The 20,167-nt window shown below is 48.7% G+C and overlaps 8 protein-coding genes across 8 annotated transcripts; 5 read left to right on the top strand and 3 right to left on the bottom strand.

The window, feature by feature from the left end:
* Positions 1–38: 38 nt before the first annotated feature.
* On the top strand, positions 39–1,928 carry LY89DRAFT_639093 (uncharacterized protein). The gene is made up of 2 exons (XM_018211602.1): positions 39–1,124; positions 1,175–1,928. Exons 1-2 carry the CDS (start codon positions 472–474, stop codon positions 1,680–1,682), a joined length of 1,161 nt encoding a protein of 386 aa, XP_018075526.1. The 5' UTR covers positions 39–471; the 3' UTR covers positions 1,683–1,928.
* A 754-nt stretch (positions 1,929–2,682) lies between these two features.
* Positions 2,683–4,268, top strand: LY89DRAFT_577497 (uncharacterized protein; the record flags this gene model as incomplete). The annotated part of the gene is made up of 2 exons (XM_018208898.1): positions 2,683–2,882; positions 3,011–4,268. 2 exons carry the CDS (start codon positions 2,683–2,685, stop codon positions 4,266–4,268), a joined length of 1,458 nt encoding a protein of 485 aa, XP_018075525.1.
* An 870-nt stretch (positions 4,269–5,138) lies between these two features.
* On the bottom strand, positions 5,139–6,357 carry LY89DRAFT_715435 (uncharacterized protein; the record flags this gene model as incomplete). The annotated part of the gene is made up of 2 exons (XM_018218206.1): positions 5,139–5,186; positions 5,242–6,357. 2 exons carry the CDS (start codon positions 6,355–6,357, stop codon positions 5,139–5,141), a joined length of 1,164 nt encoding a protein of 387 aa, XP_018075524.1.
* A 1,268-nt stretch (positions 6,358–7,625) lies between these two features.
* LY89DRAFT_428384 (uncharacterized protein) lies at positions 7,626–8,280 on the top strand. Its single transcript, XM_018207456.1, has one exon. The coding sequence runs from the start codon at positions 7,738–7,740 to the stop codon at positions 8,203–8,205; it is 468 nt and encodes a 155-aa protein (XP_018075523.1). The 5' UTR covers positions 7,626–7,737; the 3' UTR covers positions 8,206–8,280.
* Positions 8,281–9,931: 1,651 nt separating this feature from the next.
* On the top strand, positions 9,932–11,820 carry LY89DRAFT_665617 (uncharacterized protein; the record flags this gene model as incomplete). Its single annotated transcript, XM_018212854.1, has 3 exons — positions 9,932–10,138; positions 10,190–11,602; positions 11,653–11,820. 3 exons carry the CDS (start codon positions 9,932–9,934, stop codon positions 11,818–11,820), a joined length of 1,788 nt encoding a protein of 595 aa, XP_018075522.1.
* A 24-nt stretch (positions 11,821–11,844) lies between these two features.
* Positions 11,845–13,092, bottom strand: LY89DRAFT_428380 (HIT-like protein). Its single transcript, XM_018207455.1, has 2 exons — positions 12,961–13,092; positions 11,845–12,900 (listed from the first exon to the last, which is right to left on the bottom strand). Exons 1-2 carry the CDS (start codon positions 13,078–13,080, stop codon positions 12,073–12,075), a joined length of 948 nt encoding a protein of 315 aa, XP_018075521.1. The 5' UTR covers positions 13,081–13,092; the 3' UTR covers positions 11,845–12,072.
* Positions 13,093–15,352: 2,260 nt separating this feature from the next.
* LY89DRAFT_428217 (uncharacterized protein) lies at positions 15,353–16,504 on the top strand. Its single transcript, XM_018207452.1, has one exon. The coding sequence runs from the start codon at positions 15,675–15,677 to the stop codon at positions 16,380–16,382; it is 708 nt and encodes a 235-aa protein (XP_018075520.1). The 5' UTR covers positions 15,353–15,674; the 3' UTR covers positions 16,383–16,504.
* Positions 16,505–17,008: 504 nt separating this feature from the next.
* On the bottom strand, positions 17,009–19,369 carry LY89DRAFT_428227 (CoA-transferase family III). Its single transcript, XM_018207454.1, has 3 exons — positions 18,657–19,369; positions 18,311–18,609; positions 17,009–18,263 (listed from the first exon to the last, which is right to left on the bottom strand). Exons 1-3 carry the CDS (start codon positions 19,051–19,053, stop codon positions 17,226–17,228), a joined length of 1,734 nt encoding a protein of 577 aa, XP_018075519.1. The 5' UTR covers positions 19,054–19,369; the 3' UTR covers positions 17,009–17,225.
* Positions 19,370–20,167: the final 798 nt, after the last annotated feature.

Genomic DNA, 20,167 nt, shown 5'->3' with positions numbered 1-20,167 from the left:
TGCAGGGACAACGAACTCCCGAACTCCACCGCAAACCAAACAAAACCCAACGACCAACTCACAATATACGCCTCAAAAGCGCCCGCGTCCAGGAACAAAGTCAAGTATTTCCCTACGACCATTCCATCGCCTCTTCGCAAAAGCAAGATCAGACTTTCAACGCATTGTTGTAATCTTGCTACCGAGACAGGGGTGCAGCTCCCACCGCCAATCGCGAGATACACGATGCTATTGACCAGCACCGCTCTGATATTAACATCAAATCGCTGAACCCTGCCTCGTCACCACGTCGACGCTGGCTTCCCAGAAACAACGGGAGATTCTAACTTTGCATCATCGGCGCGCTGAACGACGTGTATATCTACTACATACCTACTACCTACCGATCTTGCGAGAGGAGAACACACGAAGGAGGACACTGGTATTAGGAGTGAGAGTAGAAGGAGGAGTTGGATTCGGGACACATTCACAATGCAGTCGTCACCGCGGACCCCGAAGCATAGCAGACATCCATCTGGCATCGACCTCTCGTTCGCCACGCCGCTCTCATACACAGACTCGAGTCCCCGCCGACACTCGAAGGCCTCGATACGCAGTCCCACGACGCCCAACCGACACAGCATCACCCGCTCGGACTCGATCGGGCAGGATGTGTTCAGCAGCGGCGGAGGAGCGGGCGCGGCTTCGAACGGGCTGGGGAATCTGGCGGACGAGTTGGCGGATGCGTGGGGAGAGGAGGATGAGGAGGAAGACGAGGATTTGGAGCCCGATATGAATTTCCAGGAAGTGAAGGGGGAGGGGCAGCAGAGGGATAGTGGGGTGGATGTTACTTCTTCTCCTATACAGGCGCCGCCCAAGTCTGCGAATCTTACGCCGCCGACGCCGATGGGGAGGGGGCATAGGAGACAGCCAAGTGAGTATGATGGGAGTGATTATGGAGGGGATTCGGATCTGGAGTCGCCGGGTATGCCGCCTGGGTTGGTGGCTAGGATGGACATGGTGGAGAGTTTGGCGAGGAGAGGGACGGAGAACAATGGTTCTGAGAGAGATGGGGTTGTGAAGAGGGTTATAGATGGGTTGAAGGATCTTGGAGGACAGTCTGGTGTTGAGGGAGGTGCTACGAGGTGAGACTCCACTGAACGTTGGAGTATATATGATTTCTGACATGTCATAGGCTGGTCACGGCACATTCTGCTTTAGCAACACACCTACTTCACCAAACTCGACTGCTTCAATCACTGTCATATCCTCTATTCTCACCTCTTACTCTTCCACCGGATGAGGACTTCATAGACGACCTGATGCCTCTTCTAGTAACAATCGGCGAAACTATGCCTCGACCAACAACAGCAGCATTCAACTCGCTAACCCAACTCCATACTTTGACCGCAGACTTGGTTCAAACACTTAACTACCTGTCTGACACACTCCATATGTCGAGACAAACAACTACCACAGCAACAAGACGTTTAAAGAGCGCGAGAGACCTTGTAACTGAAATGAGGAAAGATGAAGATGCCAGAGAAGAAGGAGAAAGATGGTTGACAAGACATAATTGGGGAGAAAGATTAAGGAAAAGGGAATGTGCTGGAGTATGTGGGGATGTAGTCGGTGGATTCGAAGAAGTCTGCAATGGCTGGAGGGAACGACTCGTAGCACAAGCAGAAGCTGTCGGCGCTTAACGAGATGACGAGATTGGATGGGATACACAGATACTTGGGATTTTCGTTTGTCGGTTCATGTCGGTGCATATATTGCCTGGAGGGCGGCGGTAGGGCGTTTAGGGCTGGTGGCCACTTAATTGTGGATAGATGTCTGAGCGGAATACATTGTCTTTACCATGCATTAGGGTCCAGAACGCCACACATGTCGTTAAACGTCTCTCGGTTCCCGTTTTGATTGAGGCTTGCAGAACTTCAAACGTTGCCGGCAAGTGCCTCTTTTATGCTTCCAAAGGCACACCTTCGGTAAAGGTTCCTTGAGATCCGTTTCGATGATTATGTCCAGAAGTTGTCATAGAACGGGCGAGTGCCTCTCTTATGCTTTGACAGGAAGGGGCTCAGCTCGTAAACCGTGTTACCAACGGTACGGCCCCTCCCGAGCAGTTCGTCCAGAAGCAAAATTGCGTGCTCACAAGTCCATGTCTTGATGGTGGCTCAGCAACGGCTCGTTATTAAGCTGCTGGGTAATACGTTACCAAACTCCCGCATTCGCAACCACCAGAATAGTTCCTGATATGCTACTTATATACCCCAGAATGCAGTAAATCCCAGGATCTTGATTGCGTATCACGTGTTTCCGATTACTGTGCCACCGGGTAAGGCATTGTGCCTGAACAGTGGGAACCAGTCAAAGTGAGGATATATATGCAGCTTACTAGTATCACCATGGTAAGAGTGCTTTTCCACTGTGATATTCGGCTTGGCTGTCATTATGGAGTTTGAAAGATAGAGTGCAAGATAAGCCACACTTCTCTTGCGCGATGGGGGCTATTTCCCCGATGGCTATATCATTCATAGGATTCGCTTCTCCCTCTCTGTGTGTCTCTGAACTAGCTTTTCCAGCGCGTCGGTAACGAAGTCGCTAGACATGGACAAGCCAGCTTCTGTGCAGAAGTCCCCTACGTTCATCGAGGCGAAGGATGTACCCGTACTTCTGGAATCCAAATCGAGATTTCGATGGATGAATCATATTCCTTGGGTTGCGGTGTGTGCCATAACGATTGCTACGCTGTGTCTTATTGCTTCGGCTGCCATTGTGGTGTCGTCTGATGGGAGTGTTTCGGAATGGGGTCTTCAACCTCATGTCGTGCTTGGTGTGCTTAGTTCGGTTGCTACGGCTTCACTTGTTGTTTCGCTGTCTACTGGGGTTGCAATCACTTGGTAAGTCTTATATCTTGCAGGTTGCTTCATTATTGTTAGTCTTTATCTTTGCTACTTCAGCAGCGTAACTATTTTCGATAATTCTGTGTCTCAATTTCGAATATATACTAAGATGAAGACTCGCATAGGTGGCATGCGGCTCACGCTGGAACCGAAGCGCACAGTCTTCACTCGATCTGGAGCTATAGTCCAATGGGCGGCGGCGCTTACTCCATGATACGGCACGGCTTCAAGAACATGAACAAAGTTGCCGTGGCGTCGACCTTGACTGCATTAGCAAGCATTGCCTACAGTCCACTTCTCCAACGATCTTCCGGTGTGACATCAGCCGGGGTCAGTACGGAAGTGCCTATGAATCTTCACATCGTCCAAAACTTAACGACCAACTATACGGGATATGTCGATACCGATTTCTACGGTAACGTTGGAGTCCCCAATGACTTCTCCGGTCTCGTTCAGAAGTGGTTCGGAGGCAACAATACACAAGCTATCAATCAACCCGGCTTTGTCTGTGATGGAACATGTATTGGCTCTGTGCCAAGTGCAGGAATGTCGTATACCTGCTCAAACATAACAACTTCTATTCCATTGAAGCAACAAACACTGAACAGCAGCTTTTACGGCTTCAATACCACATATGTCAGAAGTCTTGACGAGAATCAGAACCCCATAATGCTCTTAACAGTCAACTATATCGACGGCGTAGACGAAAATTGCAACGCAAACCTCATCACCAAAACCTGCAACATCTCGGCCGGGACAGTCGATTTCCCCATCAAAATGGCAAACGCCAGCATCCTCACCAACGAAAAGTCCCTACCGATCCAGAACTTCGTCCCTCATCCTTACGAAGGCGATAGCCCCGACACCCTCAACGGAGATAGCACCGGCCCCTTAGGCGGTCTCGTCTGGTTCGGCATCAATTTCTTCTGGGCCCAAGACGAAATCGTCTACAATAACGGCACCGGCTTCATCGATTACACAAACGGCACCATGCCCATCCAATATTTCGACTACTCCTACACCGCGCCCGACAATCCGCAATGCTCGTACCGATGGCTGGACCCTTCTCCCGACATCCTGAATGCGTTTAGCGAGATTCTGTTCTGGGCTTCTATCGATGCGGCGGATGTCGGCGAGGCTCCGGTAACGTTCCAGGTTCTGCAGACGAATGATAGGTTGGTTTATACGGCGGTGTATTCGTATTTGGTGGTCGCGAGTTTGATGCTGGCGGCGGCGATTGTGAGTGTGGCGGCGACGCTGTATGGGTGGTGGCATTTGGATAGGGAGGTTTCGATGAATCCGCTGGAGACGGCGAGGGCGATTAGGGAGGGGATGTTTGAACAGAAGAGTGGGAGTGAGAGGGAGATGTTAAGGTTGACGTGAGGGAGGATACGGGTCATTGGATGATACTGTGATGAAGACGACTGTGGGCAAGATTGCCAAGGAGAGGTCAAAATGTGGAAGCTGAGCCGTGGAGATTGAGGAAGTATGGATCACGAAACCAGAGATTCGAAAATCGAGAAGAGGAGTAAGCCGAGGAGTGTCAAAGAAAAGAAGGCTCGGATGTTTTGTGCATGAAAATCTCCATGGAAATATATGCATGGAATGGTAAAGTGAAAACTAGATAGTGATTACTTGCGAGGTTGTACGATTAATGAATGATGAAATTTCACTTAGCACAATCGCTTCATTCGATACCCCAGCAATTGACTTTTGAAAATCTCTTCTCCAGACCGAATAGACCCCCTATTATTTAGCATCCTCGAGATTACTTAACGAATTTCAAAACCTGGAAGACAGCAGTCCCCACGTGATACCCCTTTCCTCCTACTCTCTGAACACTTGACCACAACCTTCCCTACACCGTCGATCCAAGCTCACTGAATACATAGCGCCATCGAGGTCAATGCTCTCTTCTGCCTGTGAATATGTCTCATCATGTTTGCTTCTCGCATTCACAACGTAGTCTCCCGAAGTTGCAAGAAGGCAGCACGCGCTTCTGGCGAGAATATCAATGAGAAGAGATGTTTTATATTTTGCTATGTGCATCGAAACGGGTAGGTGAGTCGGAGCTTGATGGTCAAGTTTGAATATTTGAGGTGTTGTATGGGATTGCTCTAAGATAAGAAGAGAAGAGAGTTGCACAGAATCATGTAGTCATGATGATATTTTCTTATTCCCAGTATTGTTAATAGAAAACAGTATACTCGAATGTAATCTCAAGTAAGTTCTTGAAGTCCTCCAAGTTATCAGTTAGTTGCGGGCGGTGTCTTTGACTTCGGCACAACTTTCGCATTCGTCCTAAACCATCACTTAGCATATACGATCAGATTAATTCTGGGAAGGAATCGCTCACCATTGACCACTCCTCTTTCACGATGCCGAACTCTGCATTGATCCCAAATATTGATTCAAATGCGTCCAATTCGCGAGGCTCAAGAAACGTTGGAGATGCCTCAAGGCTCGGTGGTAACAGTCTGGCTTGCTTCAGACACTGGGTGCCATGCTCAGTGATGATCAACCTCTCTAATAGAGGAAGTCCTATTTGGAAGTGTGTTCTTAGTGACCCATGCCTATTGAGGTAACCAAGGCGCTTGGCTATACCATTGCAGAAACACAGCGCAGCCACCTTCTCCATGTCAGTGATGCTTCTGTGGGTTCTGTCAAACAAAGTAAGTAGATCAAGAAATCCAAGTTTTGGAAAGCGGTGGCAATTCATGAAAAGAACGTCTATCGAGGGATCAAAGTACACTCGGGCCGGCCGCACCCCCCACCGAGAGCTAAACATGAGGCTATAATGCTTCAAAGCTTCTACTCGAGACTCGGAGCAGACTTGAAGAATGGCCGGCACGGGTGTAGGAGAGCGGACTGCTGAGCTTGAAAAGAGTTCTAAGGGCTCTAATTTGTCGAGTATGACCTCCACCAAGCGCTCTCTTGGCAAAGCATAGAACCAAATCTTCAATCTCAATTCTGGTGGAAGGTTCATGAAAAGCGTAAACTCGACAAAGTGGACTGATAATTTCTCCAGCTCTTTTGAAAGTGTGGTATTGATAGCTGTTGACAGCGCGTCGTTCACAGTGTACTCAATGAGGAGTTGAGATTGTTCTTGATTGCTGCGAGATCTACGCTTCCACTCCTCCAATAGAGAGGGAAGTCTATTCGCCATCAAAGCCATGCTGTAGTCTCTAGGAAGTACGAGTCGAGGAGCAGATTGAGTTTCCAACCTGCGACGCGAGAGTTGCTTATTAGATTGCTTCGTCTGATCTGATTGCGAGCTTGATGGTCGCGATCGTGGTCTTCGGAGACGGTATTTTATTTCGGGTTCTGGAGACACCTTTGAGGGAGAAGGGTCTGGAAGGTGCAAAACACCATTTTCGCGCCAGCCTTGGAAGGCCATCGAGCTGTAGTCGGGATTTGGGGGATTCATGATGAGGGATTGTCTTTGAGAGAGATCGGCAGACTTGAAGAACATGACTTGAGGGTCGCCTGCGGAGTTTGACTGAAGCCTAGGTATACGTCGAGTGCTGGTCCTCGAAGGTGCAACCGTGAAGTATGCTGCCCGGGACGGCAACAGTGTTGAGGTGTAGGGTTGAAGTTTCCCTAATCGATCTGCGCCGCGCAAACTTGTATGCTCCTGCAAGATTGAGAGTCGTCGACGCACTCAATGCTTGTGAAAATACGAGATCGTATCCGAAACCACTTGGGAAAGTAATTGATTATGGTATTGCGGCGCAACATCAATGGCGGGTGGATGGATGTTTTTGAACGAACTCTCTGGGGAAAGGAGTGTTAATGTTGACTTTTAGCGTACAACTAGCGTGACTATGCCAATTCACCTCCGATATTCTGACGTCGCTTAGAAAAGGGGAAGGAGCCAAATCTCCTGGATTCACCTTCCCAGTCCTCAAGATATCTGACATACATCGGGAATCGTCTGCGGAAGGGATTTAATCTCTTTTTCTTTCAGACATAGGTTGGTCAATGTCGGACAATAAGACGGACATCGTAGAATTCACGTGACTATTAGGACGCCTAACTTCTAGGTAAGTTGAAGGTCTCATCTGAGTCAGGAGTGCACAGGTACAGCTGATGGTGTTGTGTGTTGCGCCAGGAAATTTTTGCAAGAGCTTTGTTTCAAGACTCTCTGTAGTGGATCTTTAGGCAATTGTTGACATTGACCACGAGCATCAAAGCAGGCAGTTCACGTAGAAGCATATTTCACTTAATTGTATCATCAGTGTGAAAGTTCTCGCCATGAGCACAACGGCATAGGAAGATCACGTTATAATCTTCTGCAATTCTTCATGCCTCAGATCTCGAGAAGAGTTCCACTTGAACCACAGAGCATGAGAAGCCACGATTACTGTGAAATAGAAAAGACCAGAACTCGAAATTTACACAAGGGCACAAACCACTCAACGAGATTTGGACACCTTTAAAGAGCAATGAGATCATACTTCAAGCATAATCCGAGCTTACTGTATTGCCGAAAAGATGTGAATGGAATTTGCGCATGTTTGTGACGATGAATCATCATGGGTTTTGACAAACATAGCTTATTTGTGCAGCTGAACAGCCTATCTCCGTGTGTGTCATGGTCTCAAACGTCATCATCTCTTTAGTTTTCATCTTGCTAATACTATTTCGGTCCTCTCTGCTACTTATCTACACTGCGTCTAAACATATTCCGGGTTTGAAGAGAAGAACGCATCACGTGACAAGCCCCTATTCCGTTCTCGCTTCTTGCCTGTCGATCGAGATGAACAAGGTCATGAACGACTGTAACAAATTCAGATAGAGGATAGGCAGAGGCTTCTGTGAATTTTAACTGACGTCAGCATATGGCCTTTCCATGACCATCGGACTTCAGAAAATTCGATACGCAGGGTCAGGCAGGCGATCATGCTGGGACCACTCAGAATGTCCCCTCCCATTTGCCCAGCAGCAAGTGACCGCGTACCCTGCGTCAACATTGCATCACGTGGAATCGCATCCAACAAGCCACCAACCTGGTAACGCTCCTGCATCATGCACCTGCATCTCGAATCAGAGATTTTCCATCCGATTGCAGATTCCAAAATCTGAGATGTTTTGGGCAGCAAGTGGCCCCCACTCACTAAGGCCGGGGAAGGCGGCTGGTCCAGTTCCCCGCTGCTCACGGACCAGAGTTGATAGATACCATGATCTTGTAGAAGGGACTGACTATCTTATGCTCAAAGCTTTTTCTCTCGAGTCCAAAGCGGAAAGCATGGCAACACGGGAGATGTCTCGCTCATTTTATTCGTCTGATAATCAAAAGATGGGAAAGGAGCGGGCCTAGATGTGGTCCAACCAAGGATAGGCCTTGCCTAACCGTTCCTGTTCATTTTGGCAGAATGTGAGGCGGGAGCGAGTGTTGGAGAGATATGAGACTTGACGTTAAGGAGAGCATGGAGACCATGCGGCAGGGGATGCTATGCAGATCGCTTATTTAGTCTGCGCAATGTTCCGAAGGAGTGGGGTTGGTCATGATCCTGTGCAACCGTTTGTGAGTGTGTGATCTACCGGTTGAGGCGTGCTGGGATGGGCTAGCTTGTGTATGCCATGCCGTGAAGAACATGAGCTGCCAGAAGATTGTTCCGTCTGTCTGAGACCACAGAGGTGGCTGGAGTGAGGCAACATGGGAAGATAAACAGGTGAGCATGGGGCTCATAGTGTCGTGTGCTCAATCAAGCAATGGTCTGTGGCCATGCGGAGTGCAAGATTGAGATCCCATCGGAGAATATTTTTCGTGTGGGATAGTCTGAGGACAGAGCCCCACTGCGATCAAAGCGGTCAGGCCTGCAGGAAGAGGAACGAGATCCAATGTTCGTTTGCAGAAAAGTGTCGTACAGACTAAGCTCGGCTCTGTCATGCAGCCAACCGTGAGTTTGCACCCTGTCGTAGCCGGTCGTTCCCTCCAGCAGACCAAGCCTTAGGAACCAGCGTCACTATCAGCTCAAACATGAGACAAGCCAACGCTTTTATTCGCGGATTTGTGGTCCCCCAGTCCACGGCCATGTGCAGGAGCGGCGAAGGCAAGGAATAGCCGCACTAACAACGGCGCTTGGCGTGAAGCTGCCCATGCCGCTGAGAGAAAGGTATAAACGTGAATGAGATTGAGAAATCTGGGGGTGGAGCCCTGAATCTGGAGTGACTAATATATCAACTGGCGATTTAATGATCATCTTTGGTTATGTTTGATGATTTTTGGGGGTCAAGAGCCAATTACAGGCTTCCCGGCCAAGGAGATAGTGCAATGACAAGCAGGAGGATAGCAAATGCGGAGGATACAGGGCTAGTACCGGATGTGATTCTTTCTTCGGCATCTCCTAGGAAAACTGGGTCACATCTGTTATCTCGCCAGGTATCTCGGGTTGGCTGCTTTGTCCAGCTTAGTTCCCTTATGGCATGTAACAATTCGACTGTATCATTGTCTCTTCAACTCCTTATTATATACCCGTTCGTTGTTGAGAAGCAGTGTCTGCTTGCATGATCGTGGCCTTTCCAGGTTTTCTCTATAGCAATCAGATCAAGTATAGCTTGGCACCGTATTCGAGAGTTGGTAGTCGCAAAGTAAAATAGTTGAGCTATAGGTAAGCTATCCTGCTCTTCTGGCGGTGTAGTAAGTACGGAATGATGACTGGACCTTAGGTTGAGCAGCAGACAGCCTTGCGAGAAGACAAGGTCTGGAAGGAAAGTCCAATAAAAGCGTCAAAACTAGCTTGGTCCAAGTGTCTGACTGCATCTCGCACTGGATGGTGGCAGCTACACCAAGACAGATTTAGGTATCATCGTCTTCTTCTTGGGCAAGACTCACCCCACGATTTACGGGATAAGGCAAGTGTCTCCATAGTCAGACCACTTGCGTATCAGCGTTGCTTGGAGATCCTGTTGCAGTGCAGGTGCAGACGTCTAAGTGCATGGGCGACCAGCTTCTGAAGCACATCTGACGTTCGCTGTAGAAGCAGAGTTCTCGCAAAGCTGCATTCTCCACCAAGACGGCAGAGCGGTGAGACGTTACCAGAATGTTTATCAACGCAGAACCCCGATTTGTCTCGAACGGCTTCGAAACCTTTGTCCCCAGCCAGAGAACTGAGTCATTGCATCAAAGACTTGTTGAGATGACGAACAACGATGTCAACGCTTGGAGTGTGTACCGGCCCGCAGCTCCTCCAGCACCTGACACCTGGGACCAGCACCTTGAAGACTTTGGCAGTAACGAAAACTTCTCAGTAAAGACCTCTAAAACGAGCATATAGTAGTAGAGCTAACACATGTACCAGGTTCAGCCATTGTACGGAGCATACTTCCAGAACGTTACATCTGGTCCTCAGAACCAAGTCACGGACATGTCGAAGACTGCCTCGTACACGGCTTTACCGCAAGGGCAAAATCAACGCATCCGAAGGAACATCGCGTACCAAGATTCGACATCGAACATGAATTGCTCGCAACAGCAAAGCCCAATGCTCGGGCATGATTATGCTCAATTAAGTCTTGGTCGAGGGCGAGGCAGCTTTGCTGAGTTCTCCAATGCTCGACACGTCTTCAAGGACTTCAAATACCATCCATCTACCGAGGCAACATACAATGGACTCCCGTCAACTATCTCCGACATATCGACTACTTCCTACTCAGAAGACTCATCAGGCTTCAGCCGTTCAATGGACATCAACCGAACAAGCCCTGATACAGTATATAACAGCTACTCACTGAGAACGATACCAGCTATTTCACAGATGTCGGCGTCTGCGAGCATGAACAACACCCAGCAAACAGATGCAAGAGCAGAGTGGTGGCCTGGAAGCACAAGAAGCACTAAAGACCCGAACGTTACGGCATATGATCTCGCGATGACCTTTGATAGTCTAGGAGGACCCTACCACCAGATCGGACGACCATCACAATTAGATAGTGCACCACCATACCACCAGATTGGACAACGACCACCACAATTATTTAGTGCGTGGAGCATGACAGCAAGCTCAGCTCATAAGTGGATATCGTCAACAGACCCTACTACTATCTCGCCAAAAGCATTGACGCTGAACACTTCATGTGGATCACTGGCATCGTCGGGTTCAAGCCAGGCATCCATGCTTGCGCTGTCCGAAGCAAGCACGACTGCCAGCGTTGTAGATGGTATGGGCGACCTTTCCAGTCCTGAGAATCTGGTCGTTGTTGAACCACAACCCCAACTTCGTCGACCACGTCAAATTCTTCCCGATTCAGGGCCTAGCTCCGAAAGAATCGTTCCCGTGCTGCGTAGCCAAGACATTCCCTCCGGCAGGAACGCGAGTAGAAAGACGAGAAAGCGATCAGTTAAGGCAGTTGAGACGGAGAGTCATGCTCGGAGGAGTAGTTCGCCGAGTCATCTGTCTCCCACTGCGGATTCTCATGTTGAAAAGTCTAAAGATGACCATTCAAGACGGAAGAAATTTGAAACAAAACTGACAGACCCACCAACACCATCCGACTCAGTCTTGGAGCAACCGACAGCTACATTGCAAGCAGCACATCATAGAGAAGCCAAAGATGATTTCCTCATCAAGTCTAAGCTTGCTGGAATGTCATACAAGGAGATTCGGAAGCAAGGGAAGTTCACTGAGGCAGAGTCGACGCTCCGAGGTCGATACCGAACTTTGACGAAGCATAAGACAGCTCGGGTGAGGAAGCCAGAGTGGAATGACAACGACGTGAGTTTGCTTTGACTTTCCCTGATCAATGATTTCACTGACCAAACCAGTTGAGACTTCTGAAGAGGGCCGTCCGGAAGCTCTCGTACGGTGACCCATCGAAGAGCAAAGTGCCTTGGAAGCAAGTTGCAGATTATATATCCAACAACGGTGGATCATACCACTTTGGCAATGCAACATGCCGCAAACAATGGGACGAGCTCCAAGAATCGGGATGACCATGAGCCCAAGTGTAGCTGTCGGAGAACCATAAGACGATTTCGACCCCAAGGAGGTAACACGAGTCATCACAGTCAACAAAAGCAGCAGATTCTGCCTCGACAGCCATCGGATTTTCAGTCTCCAAATCTCGACTCGGGACGTCAGGCGTGTATGAATGCGGTGAGATCTGGTGCGTTCGCGTTTTACGTGTTGAATTGTTGTAATCGGGACTTGAAAAAGTGCAAGTTAAGTGTGCGTAATAATGAAACTCAAAGGCGTCCTTCATAATTCTGGTGATTCGTGGTGTTGGAGATCCCAATCGCGTTCAGGGTGTCCAGCAATCTTGACTCGTCCTTGCGTAACGCATCCCACTCATCTTCGGTCTTCACAAGAAGCGTTCCTCCCAAGACTGTGCCATTGAGAGCAATTGGTCCTAAGGACTGTCCGTCACCAAGTTGAATATCCATACCTTCTGAAGTTCGTGGACACAAAACAATTGTCCGGTCTGTAAGACCTAAGTTGTAACTGATTGATGATTCGCCTGATGCAGTTATCTCCACGTTGGAGAGGCGACAGGCTTTCCCATGAAGTTCTAAGTAGATTTCCCTGAGCTGGTTTGAACTGGGATTTGCGGGTATTGGTGCAGCAAAGTAGCTGAATGGAAGCTCTGGCGGAGGGCTGCTACTCAGGCCATCTACCAACACATCCCATGTGATGCCTTGCTCGATTCCATTGCGCATTGAGTCCACAGGAAGAAATTGTATGTGTCTATGAGGTTGACTGGCACCAGAATGTTCACCGCTGTTGAAAAACCCGAACAACTCCTCTCCCTCTTCTTTGTAGGCTTTGAGGCATTGGTATGCGGCATCTAAGTCATCTGCTTCTAGCAGATCTGTCTGCTTCTTAAAACTTTTCGTAGCCAGGATAAAATGACCAGGGATGACTGGAAACTTGTTCAAAACAAGGTAGTGTGCTGGAGCAACATCGGTGATGAACAGTCCTTGAGGAGGTTTCTCGAAGGGATCGACATGCTTTGAGTCTGCAGATTTGTTCGACTTTGGCTTATTTGCTAAAGCAGGTGAGAATCGAACTTGGAACTATGTGAAGTTAGACACTGAGTTGAGTTCGAAACAAGCCTCGGCCTAAAAGACACCCACGGGAAGGCCAGCACAATGAAGAATTGCGACTTGAGTGGCATAGAATGTCAAGTCTCCGCTCTCTTGAGCTAACTTGAATTGTTTCCGTACGAGTGAAGGAAGTGACCGGATTGATGCCATAGTGGTCGAATGGTGGAAGGGCAATGGAGGTCAGCACGAATTGGTAGCCTCGTGAGCAAGGATAGAATGACTAATCTTCCGGAGGCTCTTCCGTCTACCCATGGTCTTCCTTCCTCTTTCACTGCGATGTCTCAATTGTCTTGCATGATTGAGAGTCGCCAGAAAGCTTTGACATCAGTGTGATGAGCAGCTATCGCTCACACATGTCATCACTTTTATCGCAGCAAATTTCATCCTGCACTTCTACCTCCTGAACCTTCAGATCTGATGTCTGGCCCACGACAAATCGAATGACGACCTCTTCTGCATGGGTTTCTTGCTTACGCCTTTAGAGTTGCTGACATCTCTCTGCCTTGCTTCAATCTAGTGCTGCTTGCTGCTATGGCTGTCCTTTTTGATGTCGTGGATTGGCTCTTCACTCACGATGCATTCTAAACACGACCTCAATAATGGCCGTCGTCATGACATTCAATCTTTAGCAAATTCCTTGCCTTCTCTTTCCATGAACTTCTTTCAATTGGCCTAAGTATAGACTCAATCTATGCTGTCCAAAGATTTGTTGCACGTCGTAAAGGTATGACAGCATTTCACTCATGACACGCTTATTGTCTTTGATAGGATGAGATCCTGGAGAGTAGAAGCAAGAAAGTACAATTCCGGATATGTGGCTGACTAGCTGCCCATGGTTGGCTAGTAGCTTTTCGAACACCGCAACTTCCCTAGATCCCTGTCTCAAGAGTGGTAGATCTAGAAACAGCTGGACAAGAGTGTATGGAAGATCATTTCACGATTGGAGATCAATCTCTACAAACATTTCTGTGGCTTCTGCAACCCGCATTCGCAATTCATCATCAATTCTATCTAGCCGATCAAAGCAAGCCAATCGAGCTCAATTCTGAGCCTCCATCGTCAGTACGACCCACCATCACCCACGATCATCACATCAAGTTTTCCTCTCCCAAGATCTCATCACAATATGAACTCCACACCCGGATCAACTCGTCCCGCAGCCGAAGGTCTATGAAGTCTAGGCCTTCCACATCCTTCTCCAAGGCAAGACAACGAGGCTTAAACCACGTGTTTGCTTGAACGCCACTTCCGCCTCATGATCCCCAGCAAGCGGACCTTTTTCCATTTGCAGTTGTCTTGAAGCCACCATCGTTCAGTAATCGTTGTTTGACGCCTTTTTGCGTCAGATATCAGCATCTCCGTGGAAAGTTCCGGCAGTTGGCAAGCCACAACTAACGACAACGATGGAATGATGTAATTGACATGCGATGTCGAGATTCAGGATGGAGCTGAAAGAGAGCGAAGCTGATGAATGGTGATGTCTCCAACTGGCTGAGGCTTAAGAGCCTTGTAGGAATCCAGGTCTGGCTTAAGGTTGGGGTTTTTGGCCCATGATATCGGAAACATGGCTTTGGTCAATGGTGTGATATCTGAAATCTTCTGGAACAATGTGTAAACTCTATGGCGCGACGTTCCTATTTCGGGCATGCTTAAAGTGTTTAAAACATAACGTGATTGTCTAACCATGGAAGTAAGTTGTTATTCGAACATGGTGGTCTTGCAGAGTGGATAATGTACAGTGAACCCGGATCCTCGGTCCCGGAGCGACATGCAACAAGACATCTTCGTTGGGATATGATTGCCGGTTCGGCAATCTGAATGAACACTTTCAATCAGAAGAAATATGGCAATGTCACTGAAGAGTGCCAATCCGGAGTGGAATAATATGTCAGTGTTGATCCAGTGGCTATCTGGGGCTCGAACGCTGGGGAAGTAATCGCAATCCACAAATGGATCCCAACTTGGATACAACTCACCAAAAAGTAATAGACAATGACGAGTATCTGTCAGTAACAACTCTTGACAGTAACTTGTGACTGGAATAATAAAATGAGATGTCAAGCTCAAGTGGGCCTTTGAGTCTGCTCCATGATCCAACATCCCTCGATATCCACAGTAACCGAAATGTTCACTTCGAATCACACGCTGTGACTTCTACAATATGCACTCATCATGTACCAATATGACAAACATGCATTACTTCAACGCCCGGTCTCAATTCATAACACAAGCACGAAAATCCCCAACTCTCCATCCCACAAGATCGCAGACTGCATTTTCCTGGTACTGTAACATCAACACGCCAATCCGTTACCTACCACCCTCGGTACCAAACTCTTGGACAACGACATGCAACAAAATCTCCCTTGAGAACGGGAATAAGGAAAGATAATTGGAGCAGTCTCATACATCAGCTTGGATGTTCCGTGCAGTAGGAAAATGGAAAAACCACAAGCTGCCACGAGCTCAATGCACGTCTTCGGCTCCAAACTTCTGGATTGCGAAACGCAACAAAGATTCAATGGACCACCAAAAGAGAGCATAGTATTGGAGAAGTCTCATATGGGCAATCTGTAATTGCCACGAGGTAGGCTTCGGGGTAGGAGCTGTCACTTCCACACACATGCTTCGGCTCCAGGTTTTTGGACTACGATATGCAACAAAGATAGTCTTCCTCAAGCTGTTATTTGAGAAGTCTCACTCTCCGGCTTCGTAGTCTGTGCTGTGGTGAGGTAAGGTTGCAGATGTTTCTGTTACATTCCTTCCTCCCACTTCCCAATCCAAAGCCCCATCCCCCTTCCACAAGCCATCGGCTCCAAACTTCTGGACTGCGAGATGCAACAAGAAATCCCATCTCAAGCATCGTTTGGGAAGTCTCACATCTAATATCCTCAGTCATCTATGTTTGCAGATGCTCCCGTCACATCCTCACATCTCAAAGCCCCATCCGTCACCTCACTCATCTCAAGTTCCACAACAACCATCGGCTCCAAACTTCTGGACTGCGAAACGCAACAAAGATTCATAATCTGAGCTCTTATTTGAAGGGTCTTATGCAAGGCGTCTGTGCTGCCACGAGGGGTGTTCGTTCTAGTTCTGGCTGTTGTTACTTACGCTGTTTCCCTCACATCCATCCCAAAGCCGCATCCGTCACCTCCCTTCCTTCTAATCCCCTACCCTTCTGCCTCACAATCACCGACTCCTTCTCCCTCTACCCAGCATTCACCTCATCTCATCTCATCCAAAAAAGCAAACCCCAATCTCATCTAACCCTCATCCCGAGAAAACCCACCCGCACCCCAAAAAAGGCGCCTCGGTACCAAACCTCCCATCTACGACCTGCAACAAACCCCCCTCCCCGTCCCTCCCTCCCTCCAGCCCTATCACTTCCACTTCCAATCAAGAATTCCACCTACCGTACCTACTGCCACCATCCCACACACGGAAGTTAACCAGTCCAGTCCAATCCAGTCCAGTCCAATCCACTCCCTCGGCTCCAAACAACTCCAATTGCGAAACGCAACAAAAAAAAAGAAAGAATCCCCACCTCTCAGAAAAAAGTCCGTCCGAACCGCAACCCAACCCTTGCTATCTCTAGCTCGTTCGTTCGTTCGTTCGTTGGGATTGTTGATGAGCGAGCGAGCGGAACGGGTAGGTGCCTCGGAGCACAATCCGAGTTCGACTAGTAATTCGTAGATGGCGTCCGTCCGTCCCAGGACCCCGATAGTTTTCTTTTCTTTTCTTTTCTTTTCTTTTTTTGATTTTCAGGAACCATCTGGTACAGTAACAACGGGACGGACGGTTGGTGGGTGCTCGGACCCAAATAATGGGCTGTTGGCTCGGATCCAAACTTTGCTGTAGTTCGTATAGAGAGAGCTTGGGCTCGGAAAAGGAAAACCGAAACGGGGGAGGAGTTATAAATAAACTTGTCTGGATATAAGTATAGAGGGGGAGGAGGGGTCAAAGTTGCTGCTGTTGATTGATGTTCGGTTTCGAGAATTTTCCGGCGGGGTGAAACGTTTGGTTCTCGGACGGATTATTTTGAGAACGTGAATGCGTTTGGGGTTTAGAATTATGTTGTGTTAGGTTTGAAATAAACTTGCATGTTCTTGTTGGTGGTATTAATAATTACATTGTGTAGAGTTTCGAAGAACCCTCTATGCAAATGCAGGCTCGATGACCAAAATGACACTCTAAATGCCATGCTGATGCTAATGCTAAACCCATATATGCAGGTTCCATCCATAAGTTCATCGACCGTTATCGTCACATCATCACTTCATCACTCTTCGCCATCACCCCTCAATGACATCTTCCTCCACCTCCCAATCGTCCCAAGTCGGGCCATCGAATCCATTCGGTCGACTAGCCCTATCGAACCCGACTCTCAGTCCTTCGATAAGAACCGGACTTCTACACCAGCAAATTTCCTCGTTGAAGCCTTTGCTGAAAGCTTTCTGCATATTCTTCATGTCGAACAACTCCGGATGAGTTCTCTTCATGCTCTTCAACGCCCTGCCTCCGACCTCATCAACACTATCAGCATGTCGAAGACCAAAGAACTCCACATCGTGCTCCTTCCTGACTTTCTCCTGGATGGTGCTGTCGTAAAGGCCTAACCCGAGTAGAAAGACGTCGTATTGGCACAAACTCGTTCTGCCAACCCAACTACCACCTTCTTTCGCGCGGCGATATAGACCCATCAAAGCTGCGATGGCGCCCATACATCCAGTGCCATAGTCTGACATGGGGAAAGGAGGAACAACAGGCTCATTGAGTCCCATGAACTCTCCTTGCGCCCACGCGACACCGGTAACGCAATCCGCAATCTGCTGCCATCCAGGTCGGCCGGCCCATTCGCCCTCATAGCCAAAGCAATCCTCTGCGACATACACGATGCCTTTACCGCGTCCTTTTACCAAGTCGAATATCTTTTGTGGGCTATAGCCTAACTTCTCCAAACTACCTGGTCGATAACCATCAAGAACAACGTCAGCAGTCTGCAGGAGCTCTTCAAATGCCTTTCGTCCAGCAGGAGACTTGAGATTGAGGTCGCAGGTGTGTTTCCCCGTATTGCCGTCAACTTGAAAGAAGGGAACATCAGAGAGGTTGGGAGAGGTAACTTTGATAACTTGTGCACCGTACTCTGCTAAGGTTCTACCCATTGCTGGTCCGGCGATGATGCGACAGAGCTCGAGGACCCGAATACCACTCAATACTTGCGGTTGCGAATTAGGACTAGCCGAGTGCGAGTGTGGTGTGAACGGGGCTGGAGGAGAAGAATCTTCGAGTTTAGTGACTTGCCAAGGTGGAATAGACAGAAGAGTTTTGCCCTAAGAGTCATTAAGACAAGTAGCAACACAAATAGAGCAAAACTTACATGATTTGACTTCTTGAAGTCTTCCCACTTTAAGGCTGTAACTCCTGCTTGTCTCTCTCTGGCATTCATTTCCTCCAACTCTGCTGCCGTGAACTGCTTCACATGGCTCTCAATTAAATCGATACATTTTCGGTAGTCTGTAAGATCTGGGCGATGTGCCTCCAACCCAATCATGTTCAGGGTCTTTCCAGCCTCGAGTGAGCCATGAATGTGGAAGTACTCCCCGGCATTTTTAGTCTCGTAGAGATTTGCCGAGAGTCTGCGATAGAGAATAGCTTGTGCTTTCAGTAAATCGGTATCTGCCCCAGTTAGGAATTGCAGAATGGACAGTCTGAAGCTCTCACACCTTTCAGCTTCGACTTGACATTTGGATCCTGCTTTCCCAAACCACCAATGGTAGCTATGTAAGTCGAAAACAGAAACGTTGCTGTCTGCTCCAGATCGACTTCAATCTTCCTCCTACGGGAGCCTTGCGGATATCGTAAGTTTGCAAGAGCAGCCACAACACTGGCTTCCACAGACTTCAAAGCAACTGTAGCCTCAGTCTCTTTGAAAGGGCACGGAAAGTAGATCTGAGTTCCGTCGGTTGCCGTCGTTAAAGTCACATCCTTCAGGTGTTCAGCAAACTCGGGTAGGAGCTGATCGGCGACGAGCTCCTGCAGTGTTGCTGTGGCTTTCCTGCTTCCCTCCAGCACCGAATAAGGTGATCGGAAGCCGTTCGTGTAACCACCATCTACGGTCATCTTGTTGCTGGTGAAAGCGCCACCCTGATCTGTGTTGAAACAAGGGAAAAAGCAGTTCGAAGTACACCCCGCCTTTGTATATTTTTGACAGTGGATACTGTTCAGTGTTACGGTTGCGGGTAGCTCTCACTAATTAATAGTCCAGGTTAGATCTAGGGAACCTAAGTGGAGCCAAAGATGTCCGCTCAAGAAGACATTTCCCAGGAGAAGACAGAATCATGGCTGGCCGTTCTAGGAGATGCATTGTACAACACGGCTGGAGAGTAAATCTGGGGCACCATCCGACGATGCAACAGTGAAATGCTTTGGCCGACAACTTCCTGGTTCCTGGAGTATCTGCTGTGCTCCCAGACGGCGGATCGGCAGGCATGGTTAGTGGCGCTCCGGCTCTGCAGCGGCGGATGATGTCGCTGGTCTCCACATCCTGCAGCTTTTATGTCTGTCTGACACCAAAGGCGATGTGCGTTAAGTTGAGGGTAAGATACGGCCCATACGGTACTGTAGCTTTACAGCGGGCAAGCTTTCCAGCAGGACCAAAGGCGGCCCAAAGATCCTGCTGAGCTGGAGGCTGGTTCCGAGACGACAGTGGCTGCTGGAGGCTGAATCAGGGCTTTACATGCCTGTTATCGGTCAATGAGGAGCACGCCGTACGGTATCCTGGTCAGGCTATGCCGTCTTCAATCTAAAAGATTTGCGGCTACGCTTCGAGGCTTCTTGGTTCTTGGTTCATGGGACTGGGGAAGGGAGAAAACCGAGTACTCGGTAGCCGCGATGGACGTCGCTGATGCAGAGACCGCCGCCACCAAAATCCAGTCACATGCAATGCCGTGTGGCAGGTATGCTCGATGCATGATCGTTATTGAGCGTGTTTGCCATCTGCTATTGTGCTGTTGTGCACTCCGAGGCGTCAGAATGCGCGAGGTGGAAGTTAGTGAGATGGAGCTCTGCATGCCGGCCGAAAGCTTCCAGGTGCTTTATCCGACAGCACAGGACGGGCAGCAATCGCTGTACGAGTAGCAACACACAGCGTGTGTACATGAAAAAGAGAATGTGGGTGTCACAACAATATCCACGTCCGTACATCAACCGATGGTCTCCTCTCCTTGACAGGGCC

This window comes from Mollisia scopiformis, assembly GCF_001500285.1.
Source record: "Mollisia scopiformis unplaced genomic scaffold LY89scaffold_5, whole genome shotgun sequence".
NCBI lineage: Eukaryota > Fungi > Ascomycota > Leotiomycetes > Helotiales > Mollisiaceae > Mollisia > Mollisia scopiformis.
The sequence above is the reverse complement of the archived record's forward strand: the minus strand, read 5'-3'. Positions and strand labels throughout refer to the sequence as shown.

Excerpts from the sequence above, each read along its gene's own strand:
- LY89DRAFT_639093 (XM_018211602.1), top strand. The coding sequence starts at position 472 with ATGCAGTCGTCACCGCGGACCCCGAAGCATAGCAGACATCCATCTGGC. Across the intron at positions 1,125-1,174 it reads GTTGAGGGAGGTGCTACGAG|GCTGGTCACGGCACATTCTG; the intron begins GTGAGACTCCAC and ends GACATGTCATAG.
- LY89DRAFT_428384 (XM_018207456.1), top strand. The coding sequence starts at position 7,738 with ATGACCATCGGACTTCAGAAAATTCGATACGCAGGGTCAGGCAGGCGA.
- LY89DRAFT_428380 (XM_018207455.1), bottom strand. The coding sequence starts at position 13,080 with ATGGCATCAATCCGGTCACTTCCTTCACTCGTACGGAAACAATTCAAG. Across the intron at positions 12,901-12,960 it reads TTCATTGTGCTGGCCTTCCC|TTCCAAGTTCGATTCTCACC; the intron begins GTGGGTGTCTTT and ends AACTTCACATAG.
- LY89DRAFT_428217 (XM_018207452.1), top strand. The coding sequence starts at position 15,675 with ATGTTTCTGTTACATTCCTTCCTCCCACTTCCCAATCCAAAGCCCCAT.
- LY89DRAFT_428227 (XM_018207454.1), bottom strand. The coding sequence starts at position 19,053 with ATGACCGTAGATGGTGGTTACACGAACGGCTTCCGATCACCTTATTCG. Across the intron at positions 18,610-18,656 it reads TGTCAAGTCGAAGCTGAAAG|ATACCGATTTACTGAAAGCA; the intron begins GTGTGAGAGCTT and ends TAACTGGGGCAG. Across the intron at positions 18,264-18,310 it reads ACTTCAAGAAGTCAAATCAT|GGCAAAACTCTTCTGTCTAT; the intron begins GTAAGTTTTGCT and ends AATGACTCTTAG.